The 20,727-nt window shown below is 39.8% G+C and overlaps 1 protein-coding gene across 2 annotated transcripts in view; it reads right to left on the reverse strand.

Annotated features, from left to right (window-relative positions):
- The window catches only part of LOC133550916 (kinase suppressor of Ras 1-like), a 79,675-nt gene extending 69,350 nt beyond the window's left edge, over positions 1-10,325 (reverse strand). For both annotated transcript variants that reach the window (XM_061897067.1, XM_061897066.1), the window contains exon 1: positions 9,754-10,325. In XM_061897067.1, the coding sequence (XP_061753051.1) occupies positions 9,754-9,966 (213 nt within the window). In that variant the 5' untranslated portion in view covers positions 9,967-10,325. The remainder of the gene's footprint in view (positions 1-9,753) is intronic.
- Between the last annotated feature and the right edge of the window lie 10,402 nt (positions 10,326-20,727).

Here is a 20,727-nt window from a genome sequence, read left to right on the forward strand (position 1 = left end):
CAAATATGTTTTTGCTTTTATTTATGATATCATTTACTAACATTATTATCATTAAAATTGTAATGTCAAATTCTATAACATTATTGCAAAGAACTTAAAACGTTTCCGATTTGGCAACTCCATTCTTTAGCCACGCCCCCTCAGGTAATATACTTCCGGTGTCATGACCTTTGTTTAAAATCCGTAACAGCAAAAATATACTTTCTTGCTCGCTACTAAAAAATAACTAACAGTGTTTGGATTGTAATCATCCAAATATGATGATTGTTTCAGTGCTCTCAACCATAGTCCTAACATGTTTTCTTCTATTTGTTTTGGAGCAAAAAAACAAGTTTGCCTGTTAGCTAACCATTTAGGTAGCTTACTTGTTGCCGGCACCATTGGTTATCAGAGCTGCAACGTTGACGTCTGTCTACTTTGTTGTCAATCATATTAGCTTGTCCTGCAACTCAGTGCGGCGTTGAGGCAAGACTCTGAGAAACAGCTCAGCTGAGGAGTGTTCAACAACAAATTTTGTTTTAACCACATTTTTATCGATATTTAATTTTAAAAAAGCAGTTGTGATATTTTGAGGCGAAAACGTATGTTTAAAACACGGATTTACACGTTTTTGCGGAAACTTTACAGGCCTGTATTTTAACAGTTTTTTAATGCAGAAACAAGGTAATTGTTTTTTTGCACTTTGCCTTAGGGCCGGGTGGTAAATGATATAGTATTACAGTTAATACTGGTATATTTTAGAAAGAGATATATTTGAGACAATACCATTACTATACTGATATATTTTGATTCTGAATGGCCAGCAGCCATCACCACAACAGCGAGTAGAAGCTCCATCTATCCCCGCGGACAAGCTTGAGGCTATAAAGCTTTCGTTATTGAACACAATTAATGAAAAGTGCTTAAACATAGTAACGGCTAATTAATTACTTTTTAAAAATAAAAAACATGTTACATTACTACTTACAATTAAAATAATCTGTGTACTCTCAACACTAGTTCTCTAGCCATAAAACACTTAGGCAACCTTAAGCCTTTTGCACGTCTTGTTTAAGATACTGGTAGTATAAACCATTTATCGCAATTTGGACTATAGATACCTGGATATCACTTCTGGTCCATATTCCCCAGCCCTTTGTGTAGTACAGGAAGTGATCACTGGTCAGTTCCCCACCCTAGTATGAAGATACATATTTAGTAGGGGTGTAACGGTACACAAAAATTTCGGTTCAGTACGTACTTCGGTTTAGAGGTCACGGTTCGGTTCATTTTCGGTACAGTAAGAAAACAATAAAATATAAATTTTTTGGTTATTTATTTACCATATTTGTAAACAATGGCTTTATCCTTTAAACATTGGGAACACTATAATAATTCTGCCCAAATTAATCCACATTTAACTGCCTAAACTTGTTGCTCAGATTAAATAAAATTACTAAACTTTTCTTCTACATATAAAAAGTGCAACATTAAACAGTTTAAAGTCAACTCATCGTGCTTAATTTATTACAGCATTTGGGAAGCCTGTAGTTGATTTTTATTATGTACATGTTATATTTTTGTCAACATGGGATAGCAGGGACCCTGCCATTCAAAACTAGGCTGCTACATTACTAATGATTAATGTAATTATTGCTGAAAAAATAGTACAATAGCAATAGGAGAGACTATTCATCTCTGAACCACATGGAGTTCAAGTGAAATAACAGACCGACAGGGAGGGCTTTACTGCCCCTAGCACACACACACACACACACACACACACACATACACACAAACACACACACACACACAGCAAAATGAGCTAACGTTACGCTTAAAGATAATTAGCCTTCACCTCAAGCCAGGACTGCCAGCGAGCTGAGCTGCAGTTTAAGTTTCTAGAAGGTCAACGAGCTCATAGTGATGTTAGTAGTAGTTGACTGGGAGGTGTTTTTTATAATTTGGGGAGAGTACGCTGTCTTATGCTCACCTGCTAAACACTATTCTGCTTGACGCTGAAGCATTTACTACATGCGCTCTGAATACGCACTGCTGATTGGCAGTTACCGCTCTGAATACGCACTGCTGATTGGCTTTGTATGTAACCAATCAGATGGTTGTGTGGGTGGGACAATGCTGGGTGCTGAGACAGAGGCAGAAGAAGCAAAGCACCTTGATAAGACTTTAGCTTAGAAACTTGTTCGGTACACCTCCGTACCGAACCGAAACCCCCGTACCAAAACAGTTCAATACAAATACACGTACCGTAATACTTAAAGATAGAAAAATTAATAAAGTGTCGGCCAGACGTGATCTGTGTTGAAAGACAATAATAAGCAGTGGCAGATGACATACTTTTTCACGAAAAATCGTCCAGATACTGATCGGTGGCTGATCAATCCATAATGACAAACAAGAACATTTTGGTCACGTTAACCGTAATAACTTTTTCATATTGTTACATTCCTAGTAAAAACACTGCACCACATGCTGTGCGCATGCGGGTAACTTCAGGGATCCATTCCACTCACATTAGAAATCTATTTTATTTTGTAATGGAAATGACTAGGTACATAAAAAGATTGAATGTAACAAAATAATCTGAATACTCTGCAGTGTAAACATAACCTAAATTATAAAGAAATAAAACCCACACATGGATAATTAATAGCCTCTTGCCAATCAACAACGCTCCTATCCTTGCACCCCTTCAAAGACAAGGGCTTAAATAAACTATGAGCCAAAAATAAAAACATCTATCATGCATCCACAATGACAACATGAGTCAGGAAGAGATGGTTGTCCAACTAAATAAAAAAAATTGCACATCAAAATGCACAACCGTTGCATCCGACACCCCCCCACCCCCCCCCCCCCCCCCCCACACCCCCTCTATCAGGAGCATTGTTCCTAACAACGCGATGCTCTACTTTCCATGACATGATTCCTTCAGTCATCGTGCAGCTGAGAATATTGCAAAAACAAGCAGAGCGCGTAAACAAACCCCGTGGAGGCCTCAAATAGAGTGGACCTCCAGAGAGAGAGAAGCTGCATAGACATGATGAAGAAATTCACTAGATTATATAGAACACATGGAAGGAATTAGGAACTACAACATGACAATGGAAGAGGCAGTGTCTGAAGATTAGAGTGCAATTAAAGAGTGTGTGACGCATTTTGAAACAAGCCAACAAGACAGTATGTGTCTGAAGGGCATGTTCATGTGTTAATGTTGACATAACTGTTGTGGTAGGGTAGGTAAAAGGAAAGAACAGCTGTTTCCACAAATAATCGGTCTCGGAGCTGCCCGACCATCAGCACAATCTGAAGTATCTCAATGAAATATCATTATCAAGTATTAAAACAAGGCAGAACATGTTACACAGAGAGGACTAAGCCAGGAGCAGGTAAGCTAATAGCATGCTAAACCAGCTTGAAATAACACCAACAAATAAGTGCTTAGTAAAGTTTAAGAAGTGTAGATGGAAGAGCAATACAGGCCAATGTAAGCAGTTATTTACAAAAAATTAACAAATAGATTAATAATAGTCTAGAGAGAGGATAATATAACAACTGTTAGTTTGTCAGCATTGTCACAGTCAGTACACAATACGTAAGAGGAGTCCAGATCCATCTATAAATTGGTGACGTCAACACCAATGGTAGTATCAGTATACAAGCAATACTAGACTCATAAATCAATATGTTTATTTTCTCAAAATAATGTTTTTGTCATTCTTGTTAATGTTTGCAAATTCAGGGAGTAATTCCATGGACACAGGACGTGGAAGGAAAAAACGAATGATTTAAAAGAGCAATAGATAGCGTTTTTTTTATTTTGTTTAGTTATTGTGTACTATTAATTTTGTTTTGCTCAAACAATCGTATGCAATAAAAGAGAATAAGGAACTCGTTTAAATATTGTGTTAGCATAAATCCCTGATTGGAACCTTCCCAGCAAAGTCAGCTATCTCCGCTCCCTATTTGACGGCAGTTTTTCCAAAATAGAGGCATTTTATTATTTTGTTTTAAACAACAATTTGCCAAAGTATCTGCGGATAACCTAAACTACTCAAAAATTGTAATAACTTTGTTCATTATTGAATTTTGAAACTGCTCTTTTCATCTTAGCTTTGACTCCATGTGACATATTTAATGCTTACATTGCCGTAACTAAATATAAGCGGTGCTTTTCATGCTTATCATTTTTCCAAAATTATTTTCACTATCCTAACACTTTGAATACACATGGGTTGTTAATATTGTACAAACCCCGTTTCCATATGAGTTGGGAAATTGTGTAAGATGTAAATATAAACGGAATACTATGATTTGCAAATCCTTTTCAACCCATATTCAATTGAATGCACTACAAAGACAAGATATTTGATGTTCAAACTCATAAACTTTATTTTTTTTTTGCAAATAATAATTAACTTAGAATTTCATGGCTGCAACACGTGCCAAAGTAGTTGGGAAAGGGCATGTTCATCACTGTGTTACATTACCTTTTCTTTTAACAACACTTAATAAACGTTTGGGAACTGAGGAAAGTAATTGTTGAAGCTTTGAAAGTGGAATTCTTTCCCATTCTTGTTTTATGTAGAGCTTCAGTCGTTCAACAGTCCGGGGTCTCCGCTGTCATATTTTAGACTTCATAATGCTCCACACATTTTCGATGGGAGACAGGTCTGGACTGCAGGCGGGCCAGGAAAGCCGCCGCACTCTTTTTTTACGAAGCCACGCTGTTGTAACACTTGTCTTGCTGAAATAAGCAGGGGCGTCCATGATAACGTTGCTTGGATGACAACATATGTTACTGCAAAACCTGTATGGACCTTTCAGCATTAATGGTGCCTTCACAGATGTGTAAATTACCCATGCCTGGGCACTAATACACCCCCAAACCATCATAGATGCTGGCTTTTGAACTTTGTGCCTATAACAATCCAAATGGTTATTTTCCTCTTTGTTCTGGAGGACACCACGTCCTCTGCTTCTAAATATAATTTGAAATGTGGACTCGTCACACCACAGAACACCTTTCCACTTTGCATCAGTCCATCTTAGGTGAGCTCGGGCCCAGCCATGCGGGCAGCGTTTCAGGATATTGTTGATAAATGGGTTTGGCTTTGCATAGTAGAGTTTTAACTTGCTCTTACAGATGTAGCGACCAACTGTAGTTACTGACAGTGGTTTTATGAAGTGTTCCTGAGCTCATGTGGTGATATCCTTTACACACTGATTTCGGTTTTTGATGCAGTACCGCCGGGCTTCACGGTGGCAGAGGGGTTAGTGCGTCTACCTCACAATACCAAGGTCCTCCAGTCTTGGGTTCAATCCCAGGCTCGGGATCTTTCTGTGTGGAGTTTGCATGTTCTCCCGTGAATGCGTGGGTTCCCTCCGGGTACTCCGGCTTCCTCCCACTTCCAAAGACATGCACCTGGGAATAGGTTGATTGGCAACACTAAATTGGCCCTAGTGTGTGAATGTGAGTGTGAATGTTGTCTGTCTATCTGTGTTGGCCCTGCGATGAGGTGGCGACTTGTCCAGGGTGTACGCCACCTTCCGCCCGATTGTAGCTGAGATAGGCGCCAGCGCCCCTCGCGACCCCAAAAGGGAATAAGCGGTAGAAATGGATGGATGGATGGATGCAGTACCGCCTGAGGGGTCAAAGGTCCGTAATATCATTGCTTACGTGCAGTGATTTCTCCAGATTCTCTGAACCTTTTGATGATTTTACGGACCGTATATGGTAAAATCCCTAAATTCCTTGCAATAGCTCATTGAGAAAGGTTGTTCTAAAACTGTTTGACGATTTGCTTACAAAGTGGTGACCCTCACGCCATCCTTGTTTGTGAATAACTTAGCAGTTCGTGGAAGCTGCTTTTATACCCAACCATGGCAGCCAATTGTTCCCAATTAGCCTGCACACATGTGTGATGTTCCAAATAAGTTTTTGATGAGCATTCCCCAACTTTATTAGTATTTATTGCCACCTTTCCCAACTTCTTTGTCACGTGTTGCTGGCATCAAATTCTAAAGTTAATAATTATTCGCAAAAAAAAAATGTTTATCAGTTTGAACATCAAATATGTTATCTTTGTAGCATATTCAACTGAATATGGGTTAAAAATGATTTGCAAATCATTACATTCCGTTTATATTGACATCCAACACAATTTCCCAACTCATATGGAAACAGAGTTTGTAATATCATTAACCACTCAAGGTCATAGAACGGTAATACCACGGCAGGAAATTGCAATGTTTGCGCATGCACTGGCGGATCGGGCAGCTCAGAAAATCGGGCAGTGACAGTTTGTCTCTGCTCTAAGTGAACTGCCAATTAACACAAAGAGCACTTGAATAAATTAAAGCTGTATGTCCAAAGTCACCTCTTTGTCTGTAATTACCTTTCCAAAGACACCTGACACTGAAGAGTTGACATGACATCTGTAAAGTGTAGCTTTACGGTGGAGATTTAGGAAAAATATGCTGCTAAAGACTAATAAACATCACTTACCCAAAAGCAGAAATTAAATAATGATTAAAAATAACTAAAACCAGAAATAATATTAAAAAACTTTGAGTGGATTAATTTCAGATGAAAGAGTCTACAAAATAGAGTGACATAGTTCTATACAGTTCTACATCTTTAATTTGCTTCAATTTCCAAACTTTTCTATTCACAAACCCTGTAACAATTAAGGTTTGTTAATGGAGGTCCCTCTGTATTTCAATTATATGAAATACTAAGTTCAAGGTTTCTCCTTAATGTAATTGATTTTGGCGCACCGCCACTCCAAAATAAATGCCACCACACTGTAAAAATGTGTGTTTTGTGTGAACAAAAAATAAATGTTATGTATTTTAACCTCCAGAAAAGAATGACAAAAAGTCAGACACTCTTTTTAACTTTAATTGTGAATCTTATGCTAACAACCCGCCCAATTCCAACACATTTCCTCTCTGAGCACACCTTTGTCTCCGTGCTTCACTCAGAGACACACAACAGCACAACGCCAACATGATGTGTTAGCGGCGATGGGAACAATTAACATCAATAATACACGAACGTAACATTACCACGAGCAGGCCCTTACAGTATGAAAAGATATATGTATAGCCTAATACTTGCGCACCATTGATTAATGATGCACCGGAAATTTGGTCGCCGGAAATACGACTTTGACCAACAAAACACTGCCGAAACCGGATGTTGTGATGATGTAGGCAATATGTACGGGATTGTTTGGAGCTGAGACAGCATGTCTGCGATGTGGACATACTTTAACCTATCCGAGACATACCGACGGACAGCCATCTATAAAATGTGCAAACTGGGCTAATAAGAGGTAAAAGGCGGCGTTTAACGAGAGAAAGGCATGCAAGCGTGACATCAGTGAGTGTTTTGGGAAAATCGGGCACGCTGCAGCGCGCTGTTTTTCTGGTACATGGAGGGACAGAAGAATCTCTAAACAGTGTGAGTGCAGTCTACAATAACACCACGAAAAATTGCTAGATTTGTTGCTAGTCGGTTTTAATAAAGAAAAAGTCACTAAAAAAGATTGCAAAAGTCTCTAGAGACTTGAAAAAGTCTCCAAGTACATTGCACAATAACTAGCAACAATGAGGAAATAGAGCTAAATTATATAAGAATTGATTGATTGATTGGTTGATTGATTGATTGAAACTTTTATTATTAGATTGCACAGTACAGTACATATTCTGTACAATTGACCACCCGAATAAGTTTTTCAATTTGTTTAAGTCGAGGTCCACGTTAATCAATTCATGGTACAAATATAGACTATCAGCATAATACAGTCATCACACAAGTTAATCATCATAGTATATACATTGAATTATTTACATTATTTACAATCCTGGGGTTGGAATGAGGAACTTTGGTTGATATCAGTACTTCAGTCATTAACAATTGCATCAACAGAGAAATGGACATTGAAACAGTATAGGTCTGACTTAGTAGGATATGTACAGCGAGCAGAGAACATAGTGAGTTCAGATAGCATAAGAACAAGCATATACATTAGAAATACATTTGATTATTTACATTAGGTTATTTACAATCCGGGGAGATGGGATGTGAATGGAGGAGGGTATTAGTAAAGGGTTGGAGTTGCCTGGAGGTGTTGTTTTAGAGCGGTTTTGAAGGAGGATAGAGATGCACTTACTTTTACACCTGTTGGGAGTGCATTCCACATTGATGTGGCATAGAAAGAGAATGAGTTAAAACCTTTGTTAGATCGGAATCTGGGTTTAACATGGTTTGTGGAGCTCCCCCTGGTGTTGTGGTTATGGCGGTCATTTACGTTAAAGAAGTAGTTTGACATGTACTTCGGTATCAGGGAGGTGTAGCGGATTTGATAAACTAGGCTCAGTGAGAGATGTTTTTCTCTGTCCTCCACCCTGAGCCAGCCCACTTTGGAGAAGTGGGTTGGAGTGAGGTGTGATCTGGGGTGGAGGTCTAAAAGTAACCGGACTAGCTTGTTCTTGGATGTTTGGAGTCTGGTTTTGAGGGTTTTGGAGGTGCTGGGGTACCAAGAGGTGCAAAAATATATTATTACCAGGAATAATGACACAGAATATTTTTTAATGAATGTATACAAGTTTTAGCCTTTTTAGAAAAACAGATTCCGAGCAAATTATATGATGATGTCATGTTTACCATGCCCACAGCCACAGGTATCTCAGCAATCTCAGGGCAACCCTAAAGTGTTTAAGCAAATATTCTTTGACCCTTTGGTGAGGTACTCAAAATCAGGTGACATTTTGTTTTGTAAATGTTACCATACTCAAGTATAATTATTTCTTTGTGAAGCGAAAATAATATTGTTTTAAAACGTTCTTATTATGCCATACCCCTAATAGACTCAAGCGAATAAGCAGTACGGTATGTAAGCTATGTTTTGCTTTTGGCAAAACTGTCATGTACTATGTGATCTGGGACGGTTGGATTATGATAGTGGCAATGGTTTTATTATATGCAAACAAAGGAACGTCACATGTTTACAGTTGCACAATTCAACCTGCCGTAGGACAACGGATGAACATTAGGTATTGTGCTAACTCCGGCATATTTATATTGTTGCTCTATATTGATGAATATGCATTGTCTTAATTCAAATACATAAATAAATAATAAATGTCTAAAAAAAAAAGAGCAGATCGTATTGACTGCAATGCCCTTTCTTCGTGTCTCAGCAATTGCTGAAGTGATTGTGTTGGTTACAGATAGTCATTCTTGTCAAAGCATGACATATATTCTTAAATGGGCAGTATTTCAGACTTACTTTGAATAATGCGGGGGCCCAGTTTAAGAAAAGCGTGCATTCATGGAGTGAGCAGAGGCCCAATGTCATTGCAAGGCTGCACGGCTTCATGCAGGCTGAGTATTGCATATAAACACAAGAGCAGGTCGTGAAACTCGTTTTTTTTTTGTTTTTTTTTGCGTCTTTGTTTGCTAGTGCCGAGGGCCTCTCGGTTACAATACTATGCACACCGCAGCATGTGCAACTCTATAAATACAAGCAGATTATTTAGCATTAAATCGAAATGGCTGAATGAGAAAGCCCAGAAAGATGTCAGACGCCAGCATCTTTTAGGTAAAGATGCGCAGAAAATAAACATCAATGTTGGGGTCTTTCAGTAAAGCTACGAGAGGCGGACGTCATGACTCCGCAATTTGACAAGACGAGACGGCCGGGGCGGCCTTTTTTTTATGTGTGTCACATTAGCAACATTTACCTCCAGTGTGCGGATTTCTTGCTGAGTGAGGTCGTTGGACGCGGCGCATTTGGTCCTGAGCCCCCGCAAGCTGGAGATGGAGATATCTATCATGTTCTGGATCAGCTCGCACTGTTGGAGCGCGGCCATGGCTATTAAGTCTCCTCCATCGCCGCCACCGCTGTCCCTCTCCGGCTTCTCGTCACTCTCGACCATGCTCGACAAACTATCCATTCCTCGGCATTTGGGCTGGGCTGGGAGGGCTTGGAGGGTTGGGAGGGTTGGGAGGGCTGGTTGGGAAGCGGCAACGGCTAACAATCCGACATGTATGCAGCAGCTCCGGCGACTTATTGTGGAAAAGGAAGCACCTGACTGCGCCAATGTCCCCTCGCTTCCAAAACTGCTGAACAATGCCTTTAGTTCTGTTGTTTAGTCCGAGATAGGACGCTCGACGCGAGGAAGGTTGTTGAAAAGTCCCTTGACGTGACGATGAAGCCCGTAGTTTAACGACAAGAGAGTCCTCTTCTCCCCCAACAGACAGCTCTCTGCTAGTGGCTTTCACCGTCTGTCAGCTGTTGGGAACATCATGGGGCGCGCGGTGCATTCTGGGACATGTTGTCTTTTGGCTGGCGCCTCTCCCCCCACGCCTATGGCAGTAAGGGGAACCGTTTTTTTGTACTGTCGCCCGGCTCCGGGGTAAGTAAGTACATTTTATTTATAAAGCACTTTTCACAGATAAAATCATAGTTAATTAAAACAACAGGGCAACATCATTACCATGAATTGATTAACGTGGAAACTTGTCCAGGGTGTATCCCGCCTTCCGCCCGATTGTAGCTGAGATAGGCACCAGCGCCCCCCGCGACCCCAAAGGGAATAAGCGGTAGGAAATGGATGGATGGATGATTAACGTGGAGCCCTACGATAAGGTGGCGACTTGTCCAGGGTGTATCCCGCCTTCCGCCAGATTGTAGCTGAGGTAACTAAGTAAGTACATTTTATTTTGAAAGCGCAGTTCACAGATAAAATCACAAAGCGCTGTACAAAACATATGTGAAGTAAAACTACAATTCATCATAAAGTGGATTAAAAATGATAGTTGAAAAGATGCATTAACTTAAAGCTTTACTAAAAAGAGAAGTTTTCCAAACGTTTCTTAAACGTTTCAACACAGTCAAGATCACGAAGAGACTGGTGCAAATTGTTCCAGAGCCTGGGAGCTGTAGCCTGGAATGCCAGTTCTCCACTGGGTTTAAAACGAGTTTTATGGCTCTTTAGAAGACCCTGGCCTGAAGGATGTAAGAGGCTGCACCCTGAGGAGTCAGGGCATAGCAAGTCAGTGATGTACTGAGGGGCCCCACCATGCAACGCACGAAATGTCAGGATTAAAATCTTTAACTCAGGTTTTATGAAGACTACAGAAAATGGGTGCGATACGGGCTGTTCTGGGTGCACCGGTCAAAAGTCTGGCAGCCGCATTTTGTACAGTCTGAAGTCTCTTTAGCGTTGACTTCTTGAAAAGGGTGAAGAGAGAATTGCAATAGTAAATGCAAGACGAAATGAACGCGTGAATAATCAATTCGAGATCCAATTTTGACAACAAATTTCTCACTTTAAAAATAATTCTTAGATGATAAAAAACAGTTTTTGGTTAGTTGACGACAGTGACCCTCCAAAGACATGGACTGATCAAACACAACCCCAAGGTTTCTGTCAGAATAATTGTACTGTATCTAAGTTATTACAAAACTGTGTTGCCATGAGTTCCCGGCGAGAAGACAAAAGCTGTTTATGATCCTACCAAGCAAAAGGCTTGTAAAACTCCACTGAGTAGGATGGGAAGCGACATGAAGGTGTCGGTTTCTTTGATGTATTGTAATCCACAGGAAGATTTTGTCTTGACCCGAGATCTACAAAGCGTAGAGGAGGCAGGTCCTGATCCCCCTCCAGGCACCTTTTCTTTGAACTGTTTTGTGAACGAGGGCAACGGCTGTTTACGACCTTTTCTTTGAACCAACCTTTTCTTTGAACTGTTTTGTAACCAAAGGCGGCGGCTGTTGACGACCCCGTACCTTTAGAAACAGCTGTTGCCATGTAATCAGGAAAAGTCCAAATAAAATCAAATACAAATACAAATACAATCTTTCGTCAGAAAGTGGCGGAACGCTGCACAAAGGTACAAGTGTACGCGCTCTCCTCAGTGAGCCAAATTTAATTCTGTGTCTGATTCCTTGCTTCTTTGTCTGTTTAATAGATGTCATCTGTGTTTAAACCTCACATCTTCTGAGGCTGCTTTTACAAGTGTACTCAGAGCACCAAGAGAGTTCCTGATCAGGGGCAATTATCAGAGTTTCCATTTTGTTTGAATTTACACTAAGGTTTTGCAGGTCGATACAAATATCGGTAGTATCGATGCCAAGGGTAGTAACCGTATTGGAACGATACTAAACGATACAAAAACTCTGTCTTTGGCCCACAAAAGCGAAGAGAAACTATTATTAGTCTCCTTGAGACTCCCTAAAACCTAACAAACAGGTTAGAAATCTTGACTCAGACAGTCAGACTTGAACTTTAACAGCCACATGAAGTCAATAAAGTAACAAAAAAAGAAAATGAATAACATCAGCAGCTTTCAAACACCTAAAAACGTGGTCAAAATCAGAGGAATAATGTCTGAATCAGACTTAGAAAGACTAGTTCATGCCTTTGTCAACAGGAGGTCTGTTCTGTTCAGGAGAGGACACAGAGAAGATAAGACAAATAATAACAGAAGAAATTAACTAAGTAAAAAGATGGTTCAACAAAAAAAGACTATCTTTTAATCTCAGTAAGACAAAAAATAATGCTATTTGGTAACAGTAGAAAAGAGCATCATACATAAACACAAATAGACAGAGTAGATACTGAAAGGGAAAAAGAAACCAGATTTTTGGGGATAATAATAGATGACTGCGATGAGGTGGCAATTTGTCCAGGGTGTACCCCGCCTTCCGCTCGATTGTAGCTGAGATAGGCACCAGCGCCCCCCGCGATCCCAAAGGGAATAAGCGGTAGAAAATGGATGGATGGATGGATTAATCGATGATAAAATGAACTGAAAATATAAAACATAAGGTGGCAAGAAACATTTCAATAATGAACAAAGCAAAATACGTCCTGGGCCAAAAATCCATTCATATTCTCTACTGCTCGCTGGTGTTACCATATTTGAGTTATTGTGCTTACGAAGTACAAAGTAGAATAATTTTGTGAAAAACTTTCAACCTTACTGAAAATAAGATATTCTTCATCTCAGTATGTTAATCATGACTGACTTAATTATGTATTACAGAAACTGCTGTATTAATCATTCACGGATGTCATTGTGCAAAAAAAAGATGTCAGTAAATGAACGTATATATTTGTAAACGCTCTGAAGTGGGAAAGGGGTATGGGATTAAATAAGCTTTGCTTCTTCCTACTCCTTTTCGGACATGATGTAAAGTGAAATGATATGAAATTGTGTGATGTATTATGCTGTGTGTTCATGTTCGAAATGAACTAAAGAAAGAAAGAAAGAAAGACAGAAAGAAAGAAAGTAACAAAAAAAGGAAATGAATAACAGCAGCTTTTCACCAGCTAAAAAAGTGGCCAAAATCAGAGAAATAATGTCTAAATCAGACTTCTAAAGACTCGTTCATGCCTTTGTCTACAGGAGGTGAGACTACTTCAGGTGTGTACAAGGTGTGCCCCGGGGCCCATTCTAAAAATACTATATTGAAAGAAAAAAAAAACATGGAATAAAAGAGCATATAGGTGAAATGGAACGGGCCATTGCAAAAATGTACTGTAACATTACGACAAATGACAGCAAAAACTGTGATGCCTTTTTATATAACAGCAATTAAGCAGTTGTTTCACAGCCAAGTACTGCAAATGTTACTGTGAAAGTAATACCATTCATTATTAACCAGTCATTTGCTGTGAATTTATTATTGGAATTTTGAACATAAAATATAATTTAAGGGGTAAATTGAATTAAAAGCAGCTTTGTGAAGACCCTATATTTGGTGCGTATCAGTTTGTAGGGTGACTCAGTGAATCAACTGGACAAGGAAACCAACAAAGCATTTGATTGATTGATTGATTGATTGATTGATTGATTGATTGATACTTTTATTAGTAGATTGCACAGTACAGTACATATTCCGTACATCCATCCATCCATTTTCTAGCGCTTATTCCCTTTTGCGGTCGCGGGGGGCGCCGGCGCCTATCTCAGCTACAATCGGGCGGAAGGCGGGGTACACCCTGGACAAGTCGCCACCTCATCGCAGGGCCAACACAGATAGACAGACAACATTCACACTCACATTCACACACTAGGGCCAATTTAGTGTTGCCAATCAACCTATCCCCAGGTGCATGTCTTTGGAGGTGGGAGGAAGCCGGAGTGACCACTAAATGGTAACACCCGAATAAGTTTTTCAACTTGTTTAAGTCGGGGTCCAAGTTAATCAATTCATGGTAATAACATGGAACTTAAAAAGAAATACAAAAAAATATGCGATGAGTTGGCGACTTGTCCAGGGTGTACCCCCCCTTCCGCCTGATTGTAGCTGAGATAGTCACCAGCGCCCCCGCAACCCCGAAGGGAATAAGCGGTAGAAATGGATGGATGGATATTTTTAACAAATAGGAGAAAATATGAAATATTTCAAAGGTGTAATACCTTTATAGAAATTGTGTTTATTATTATGGGTGTAAGTGGGTGTAATTATGTACAATATGAATCTTGTAATAATACACTGAATGTAGTTATATATCGGGAGATTATGCATTGGATTGTTGATAAAAAATGAGAATATCATGTCTATGCTTTGCCTCTTTCTGCCCATTTTCGGACACGCAAAATGCTTTTTTAAAATGTATTTTAATATCCGAATAGTTTTTTTTACAAATGACAATATTATATCTAATGTGTTTTTTTTTGTTTTTGTTTTATTGTGTCAATTGAGATAGTTTTTGGTTTGTTGTGTCTGAAACACATACATGTATTTGAATGTCGTTTTTCTTTTTGCTTTCTTATTTTGCCCTATTGATTTTATTTTGCTCACAAAAGTGTACGTAATAAAAGGGAATAGGGAATATTACTTTTTTAATATTAAATCAATTAAATATTAAATATAGTTTAGCGATTAAACAAATACAACTACAGTTTTAATTCATACATTTTTTTATGATGGTCACAGGTAAGCTGTACCTTTTGTGGTTTTCATGAAACGATAAATATATAAATATTTAGAATAAATAAAAAAAATGGACTCATACTAGTATCTTCTTTCACTTCCTTGCCTAAGTCACTCCATAGTTTTGCTCCGCCTACAAGCTCAAATGTTGCAGTGTTGTCATGAGTCTCGCAGAAGAGAAGTTGTCATTGTTTATCAGACATGTGCTGGGCCTAACCACAGCAAGGACATAGCATGCATTTTCTACTTTTACATCAGTAGAAAATTAGGAATTTCTATGCGGAACGCTCAACTGGACAAAAAATATTCCCTTTCCTTGTAGCAACAAGCCAGACTTACATGACATTCAATGGACAAAAGTTGGCTAACTACAGTCATTTGGGAGGAATTACCATGAAACATTGTCGTTTAACCCCTTAAACTAATAATTAATTAGCCTAAACCCCATGTCAGCCACACTAAACCAGCGTTTAAGGTCCCGCTCCTCGGAGAAATTTTTACATGGGTAAGTCAGCTGTGTATTTCTTGAATCTCTGGTTCTTAGCTTTGTATGGACTCATTGATCGTTTACAAACTGAGGTCGGAGAGGAAGTGACGCCAGAAAGCCCGTGCCCACACAGGAAGTGACGTCAGAAAGAACGCGCCACAGCCAGCTTCAAAATAAAGCTCGGAGCTAACAACTGGAAATATGAAAGCGAGTCATCCAGACATGCCCGTGTCACACATGAATACCTTAAGAGAAAGCGATTGCAGCTATTTGGGATACAACACTTCTCAGACGACAAGAGAACTTTCCAATGTCCAGGTCAGCTGTGATTATACTTTGCGCAAAAACGTTGTCCATTTGTCAAAGGAGAGTCAAAAAGAATGCTAGCACCCGTGGATGTGATTAAAAAAAACGGTTGTGTGTGCTTTGTATTACCTGGCTGTCGAGGGAAGATTACGGAAACCATCAAATGCAGTTGTACTGGCAAAGCAGACTGTAACAGTTATTGTACGCCATGTATGTCGCAGAATATATCCAGAATATACAGTGGGGCAAAAAAAGTATTTAGTCAGACACCAATTTTGCAAATTCTCCCACTTAAAATGATGACGGAGGTCTGTAATTTTCATCATAGGTACACTTCATTGTTGGAATTTTAAAGAATTTATTTGTAAATTATGGTGGGAAATAAGTATTTGGTCAACCATTCAAAGCTCTCACTGATGGAAGGAGGTTTTGGCTCAAAATCTCACGATACATGGCCCCATTCATTCTTGCCTTAACACGGATCACTCGTCCTGTCCCCTTAGCAGAAAAACAGCCCCAAAGCATGATGTTTCCACCCCCATGCTTCACAGTAGGTTTGGTGTTATTGGGATGCAACTCAGTATTCCTCTTCCTCCAAACACGACGAGTTGAGTTTATACCAAAAAGTTCTATTTTGGTTTCATCTGACCACATGACATTCTCCCAATCCTCTGCTGTATCATCCATGTATCCATTTAGGTATAAACTCAACTCGTCGTGTTTGGAGGAAGAAGAATACGGAGTTGCATCCCAAGAACACACAGGATAAGGATAATAAAACCTTATCCTGTGTGTAAACAGGGCCTGAAAATATGTATTCTTTTCTGTTTCAGAGTATACACAAGTCGACTTTGAGCAATAAATACTAGAGCAATAGTCTTCCCCAACATATCTTGGTCAATCAAGAAAAACACATTTTGCATGGAGGCCTCCACTATTTTGTCCATCCAATCATACATTGCAGTGCAAGTACATGTTGTCTTGTTTTCTTACACTTCTCACGTCTCATTTGCAAGTACTGTACGGCAGTGTATAGTAGACTTTGCACGCAGCTGCAACTCAAAGGCGATGGCAGTGGTGTGTAGACTGCGGTGTGTTGCCAGGAAGTAGCCTTTGCCGTTAAGCTGAATGTGCAGGTCTTTTCTTTTGTTGAGTCCAACAAAGTGTTTAAAATGTAAGTATTCTACTTATTACACCCCAGCTGTGTGATTGTTACGTGCATTTTCATGACCTAATTTCGAGGCGTTGAAAACGCCATGTAAAATCCCTAATGCTAATTGGTAGCATGTTTATGGCAAATTCAATGCAAACTGTACTTTTGAGCACTGTCTTCTTGCTTTATTGGCATGGAAAATTGCAGCTTTGCCCAGAGGCAGTCTGGCTGAGTCTACTCTACTCTGGGTGCTTGTCTGTTCTTCAGCTGAAGCTCCAAGATTCCAGCGATGGCCTCAACCCGCCTCGTTACGGTGCGTCGGGAGAGTGACACGTTCTCAAATGCACCCCTTTTCTCCGGGCGTATCAGCGCAACAGAGTCCAATAAGCACTCCTTGATAAACTCTCTGTCGGAAAACGCCTCACATTTTCTGGCGATTTTGTGAGGAATGACGAAACTTGTCCTGACGGCTACATCTCCGAGGGTGTGAAATTTGGCAAAAGGTCCTTATTGATGCTGGTATTTTTCTTCGTGCTTCGTCGTGTAGTGGCGATTCAAATGATATTCTTTAAACACAGCAACCTGTGTACCTCAAATTAAGCCCACGGCTTTACCTTTCATCTATGTAAATAAATACTTGGCAGTCCATTTCTTGTTGAAAACATGGCATTCATCATTAACTTTTCTTTTTTTAGCGTGAGCTGACATCTCGGGGGTAACTGGGCATCACTTGCTGTGTGCACCTTCACTCACAGGTTACACACGGACATACACCCATAAATAACACTTTTCAAAATAAAAGCAGCACAGTTGTATTGCACGCACGACATGGATGTTTTAAAAAAATTATTTTGTAAATCTTGATTGCCGCTGTTCACATTCACTCACATCTCGCACGCGCCTACGTCCACACGGAAGTAATACAAATAACGCTTTTCAAAACAAAAGCAGCGCCGTTGTATTGCACACTCGACATAGATAATTTTTTTAATTTATTTTGTAATTCATGATTGGCATCACGCAGACCGAACAGGGACACAAAAAGGGCCGGGTGTGGCCCGCGGGCCACAAAATGCCCAGGTCTGCTCTAAGACCAGAGTTTTCCCAGCAGGTACAAGAAATTGATACAACGTTGATTATACATACCGTATTTTTCAGACTATAAGTCACAGTTTTTTTCATTGTTTGGCTGGGAGTGCGACATATACTCCAGAGCGACTTATGTGTGAAATTATTAACACATTACCGTAAAATATCAAATAATATTATTTATCTCATTCGCGGAAGAGACGAAGAAAATGTCAGCAATCGTCACACACACGTCAGCAATCGTCACATACAAGTCAACCAATAAGAATTTGGCGGGGGAGGGTCATGGCAGAAGTGTTTTGTGGGTAATGGATGCTAACTGCTATATGCTACTGCCGCAGCTATTAAAATTGATGATTTCATCGTTGGCGGTAACTTATAATAACTGAGAATGGCTGAACAAAAATGGCACCGAAAAGGAAATCATGTACTGCAGATTACAAGATGGACGTAGTGAAATATGCTGCAGAAAACGACAAGAGGAAGCGGCGCATTCCTTTGGAGTTGGCAGAGTTGTTTAGAAGCGACATCGAGGAAGATTTCATCGGATTTATCGATTAAGAGTGACAGATTGTTTTGTAAACGTATAGCATGTTCTATATGTTATAGTTATTTGAATGACTCTTACCATAATATGTTATGTTAACATACCAGGCACTTTCTCAGTTGGTTATTTATGCGTCATATAACGTACACTTATTCAGCCTGTTGTTCACTATTCTTTATGTATTTTAAATTGCCTTTCGAATGCCTATCAAAGTTAAAGTTAAAGTACCAATGATTGTCACACACACACTAGGTGTGGTGAAATTGTTCCTCTGCATTTGACCCATCCCCTTGATCACCCACTGGGAAGTGAGGGGAGCAGTGGGCAGCAGCGGTGCCGTGCCCGGGAATCATTTATGGTGATTTAACCCCCAACTCCAACCTTTGATGCAATGGGTCCCATTTTTTTATAGTCTTTGGTATGACTCGGCCGGGGTTTAAACTCACAACCTACTGATCTCAGGGCGGACACTCTAACCACTAGGCCACTGAGTAAGCTTTGGATTTCATCAAATAAACTTACCCCAAAAATGCGATTTATACTCCAGTGCGACGTATATATGTTTTTTTCCTTCTTCATTATGCATTTTCGGCCGGTGCAACGTATATTCCGCAGCAATTTATAATCCAAAATATACGGTATATGTTTTTTTTTTTTTTTTTTAAACTGACCACCAAACAACGTTGCAAAATAGTTGTATTTGAAAATTGAGACAACATCCAATCAATCAATCAATGTTTATTTATATAGCCCTAAATCAAAAGTTTCTCAAAGGGCTGCACAAGCCACAACGACATCCTCGGTTCAGATCCCACATAAGGGCAAGGAAAAACAACCCAGTGGGATGTCACTGGGTTGGTGTCCAATGTTGGATCCACGTTGTTGGTTGGGAAATGACCAAATGTCAATGGTTGTATCAACGTCTCAAACTGACATTGAATAAATGTTGCCAAAAAGCATGTTGTTTCAACGTTGTATTTGTGTTGTGAAATATTGGTGAGTAAATGACCAAAATTGAATGGTCATATCAACGTCAGAACCCAAAATTGGTTTGAGTTGCTCAACATCAGGACCTAATTCAACAAGTTGTCAACGTTCTTTTAACGTCTTGTGCCTGCTGGGAAGTCCTATGTTTTTTTTGTTTGTTTGTTTTTATGTTGAGCGGCTCCAGACTATTTTTATTTTGTCTTACAGTGGACTAAATGTCCCTTTTGATGGTAAAGGTTGCAGACCCTTGCACTAGACAACCAGTGACTCTTTAGAAAAAAATCCCAATATTTGCGTACTCGTTTACCAACACATTTTAGGACAAGGCCTTGCTTCATGTTTGCATGAGTGGTGGACGCATTTGGGGTGAAGTTGAACAGAACACGTTGTGACCTGCGACCTTGAATGGTATTAGATGTGATTCCTGGATAATGCATGAGCAAAACCCATAACGGGGACTCAACAGGTGGCGCTCAACACCATCACTACTTCCTCCCACTCACACTTGTTTGAAGGCAGTCAACCAAACGTGTAAAAACTGAGTACAAATGAAATGTGAATCACTTTTAGGTCCTCACGTTTATCAAATCATTGTCAGGCAGAGCCCAACTTTTGCAAAAAGAATGTAAAGTGGCACACGCACAACTCATTAAAGCAAAGAAGGTGTGATGTTCCTTCTTTGAATATAGGCTGATTATACAATAGAACGTGAGTCACTTCTATTGGACTGTTCCTTCTCTCCATCTGCCCGTCCTCCTCCTCGCTCATCAACACTGCGTGCCAAATGAAAAGCAAAGTCGGCGTTTACATCAGTTTATGCACGGGTGGTACAACAAAAAAGAACAAAGCTAATCTGTACTGGTGCAACCTGAGGGGATGATGCAGCACCAAATACATCAAAAGAGCAGGGCTTATTTTCTTATTATGCAACTTTTGAGTTTGAAAGGGGTCGTTATGTCCTCGCAGCACAGACTCCATGGTGTCCAGCCAAGGAACACAGCTTTGCCATCAGACTCTGAAAGTTATCAGCTGCAGTGGTAAAGAGGAACTTAACAGTTTTGCTTCTTATAATACTGTATCATATTATTATTATTTTGGGAATCCACCTAATGGTCCCACAGGCCCCAACATTGGAGGACAAGGAATAGCTAAACACAGTGTGGGAGGCGGGGTGTGGTCACGCGCCGCCTGCCGGCGA

The sequence above is a fragment of the Nerophis ophidion genome, linkage group LG04 (assembly GCF_033978795.1).
Source record: "Nerophis ophidion isolate RoL-2023_Sa linkage group LG04, RoL_Noph_v1.0, whole genome shotgun sequence".
Lineage (NCBI taxonomy): Eukaryota > Metazoa > Chordata > Actinopteri > Syngnathiformes > Syngnathidae > Nerophis > Nerophis ophidion.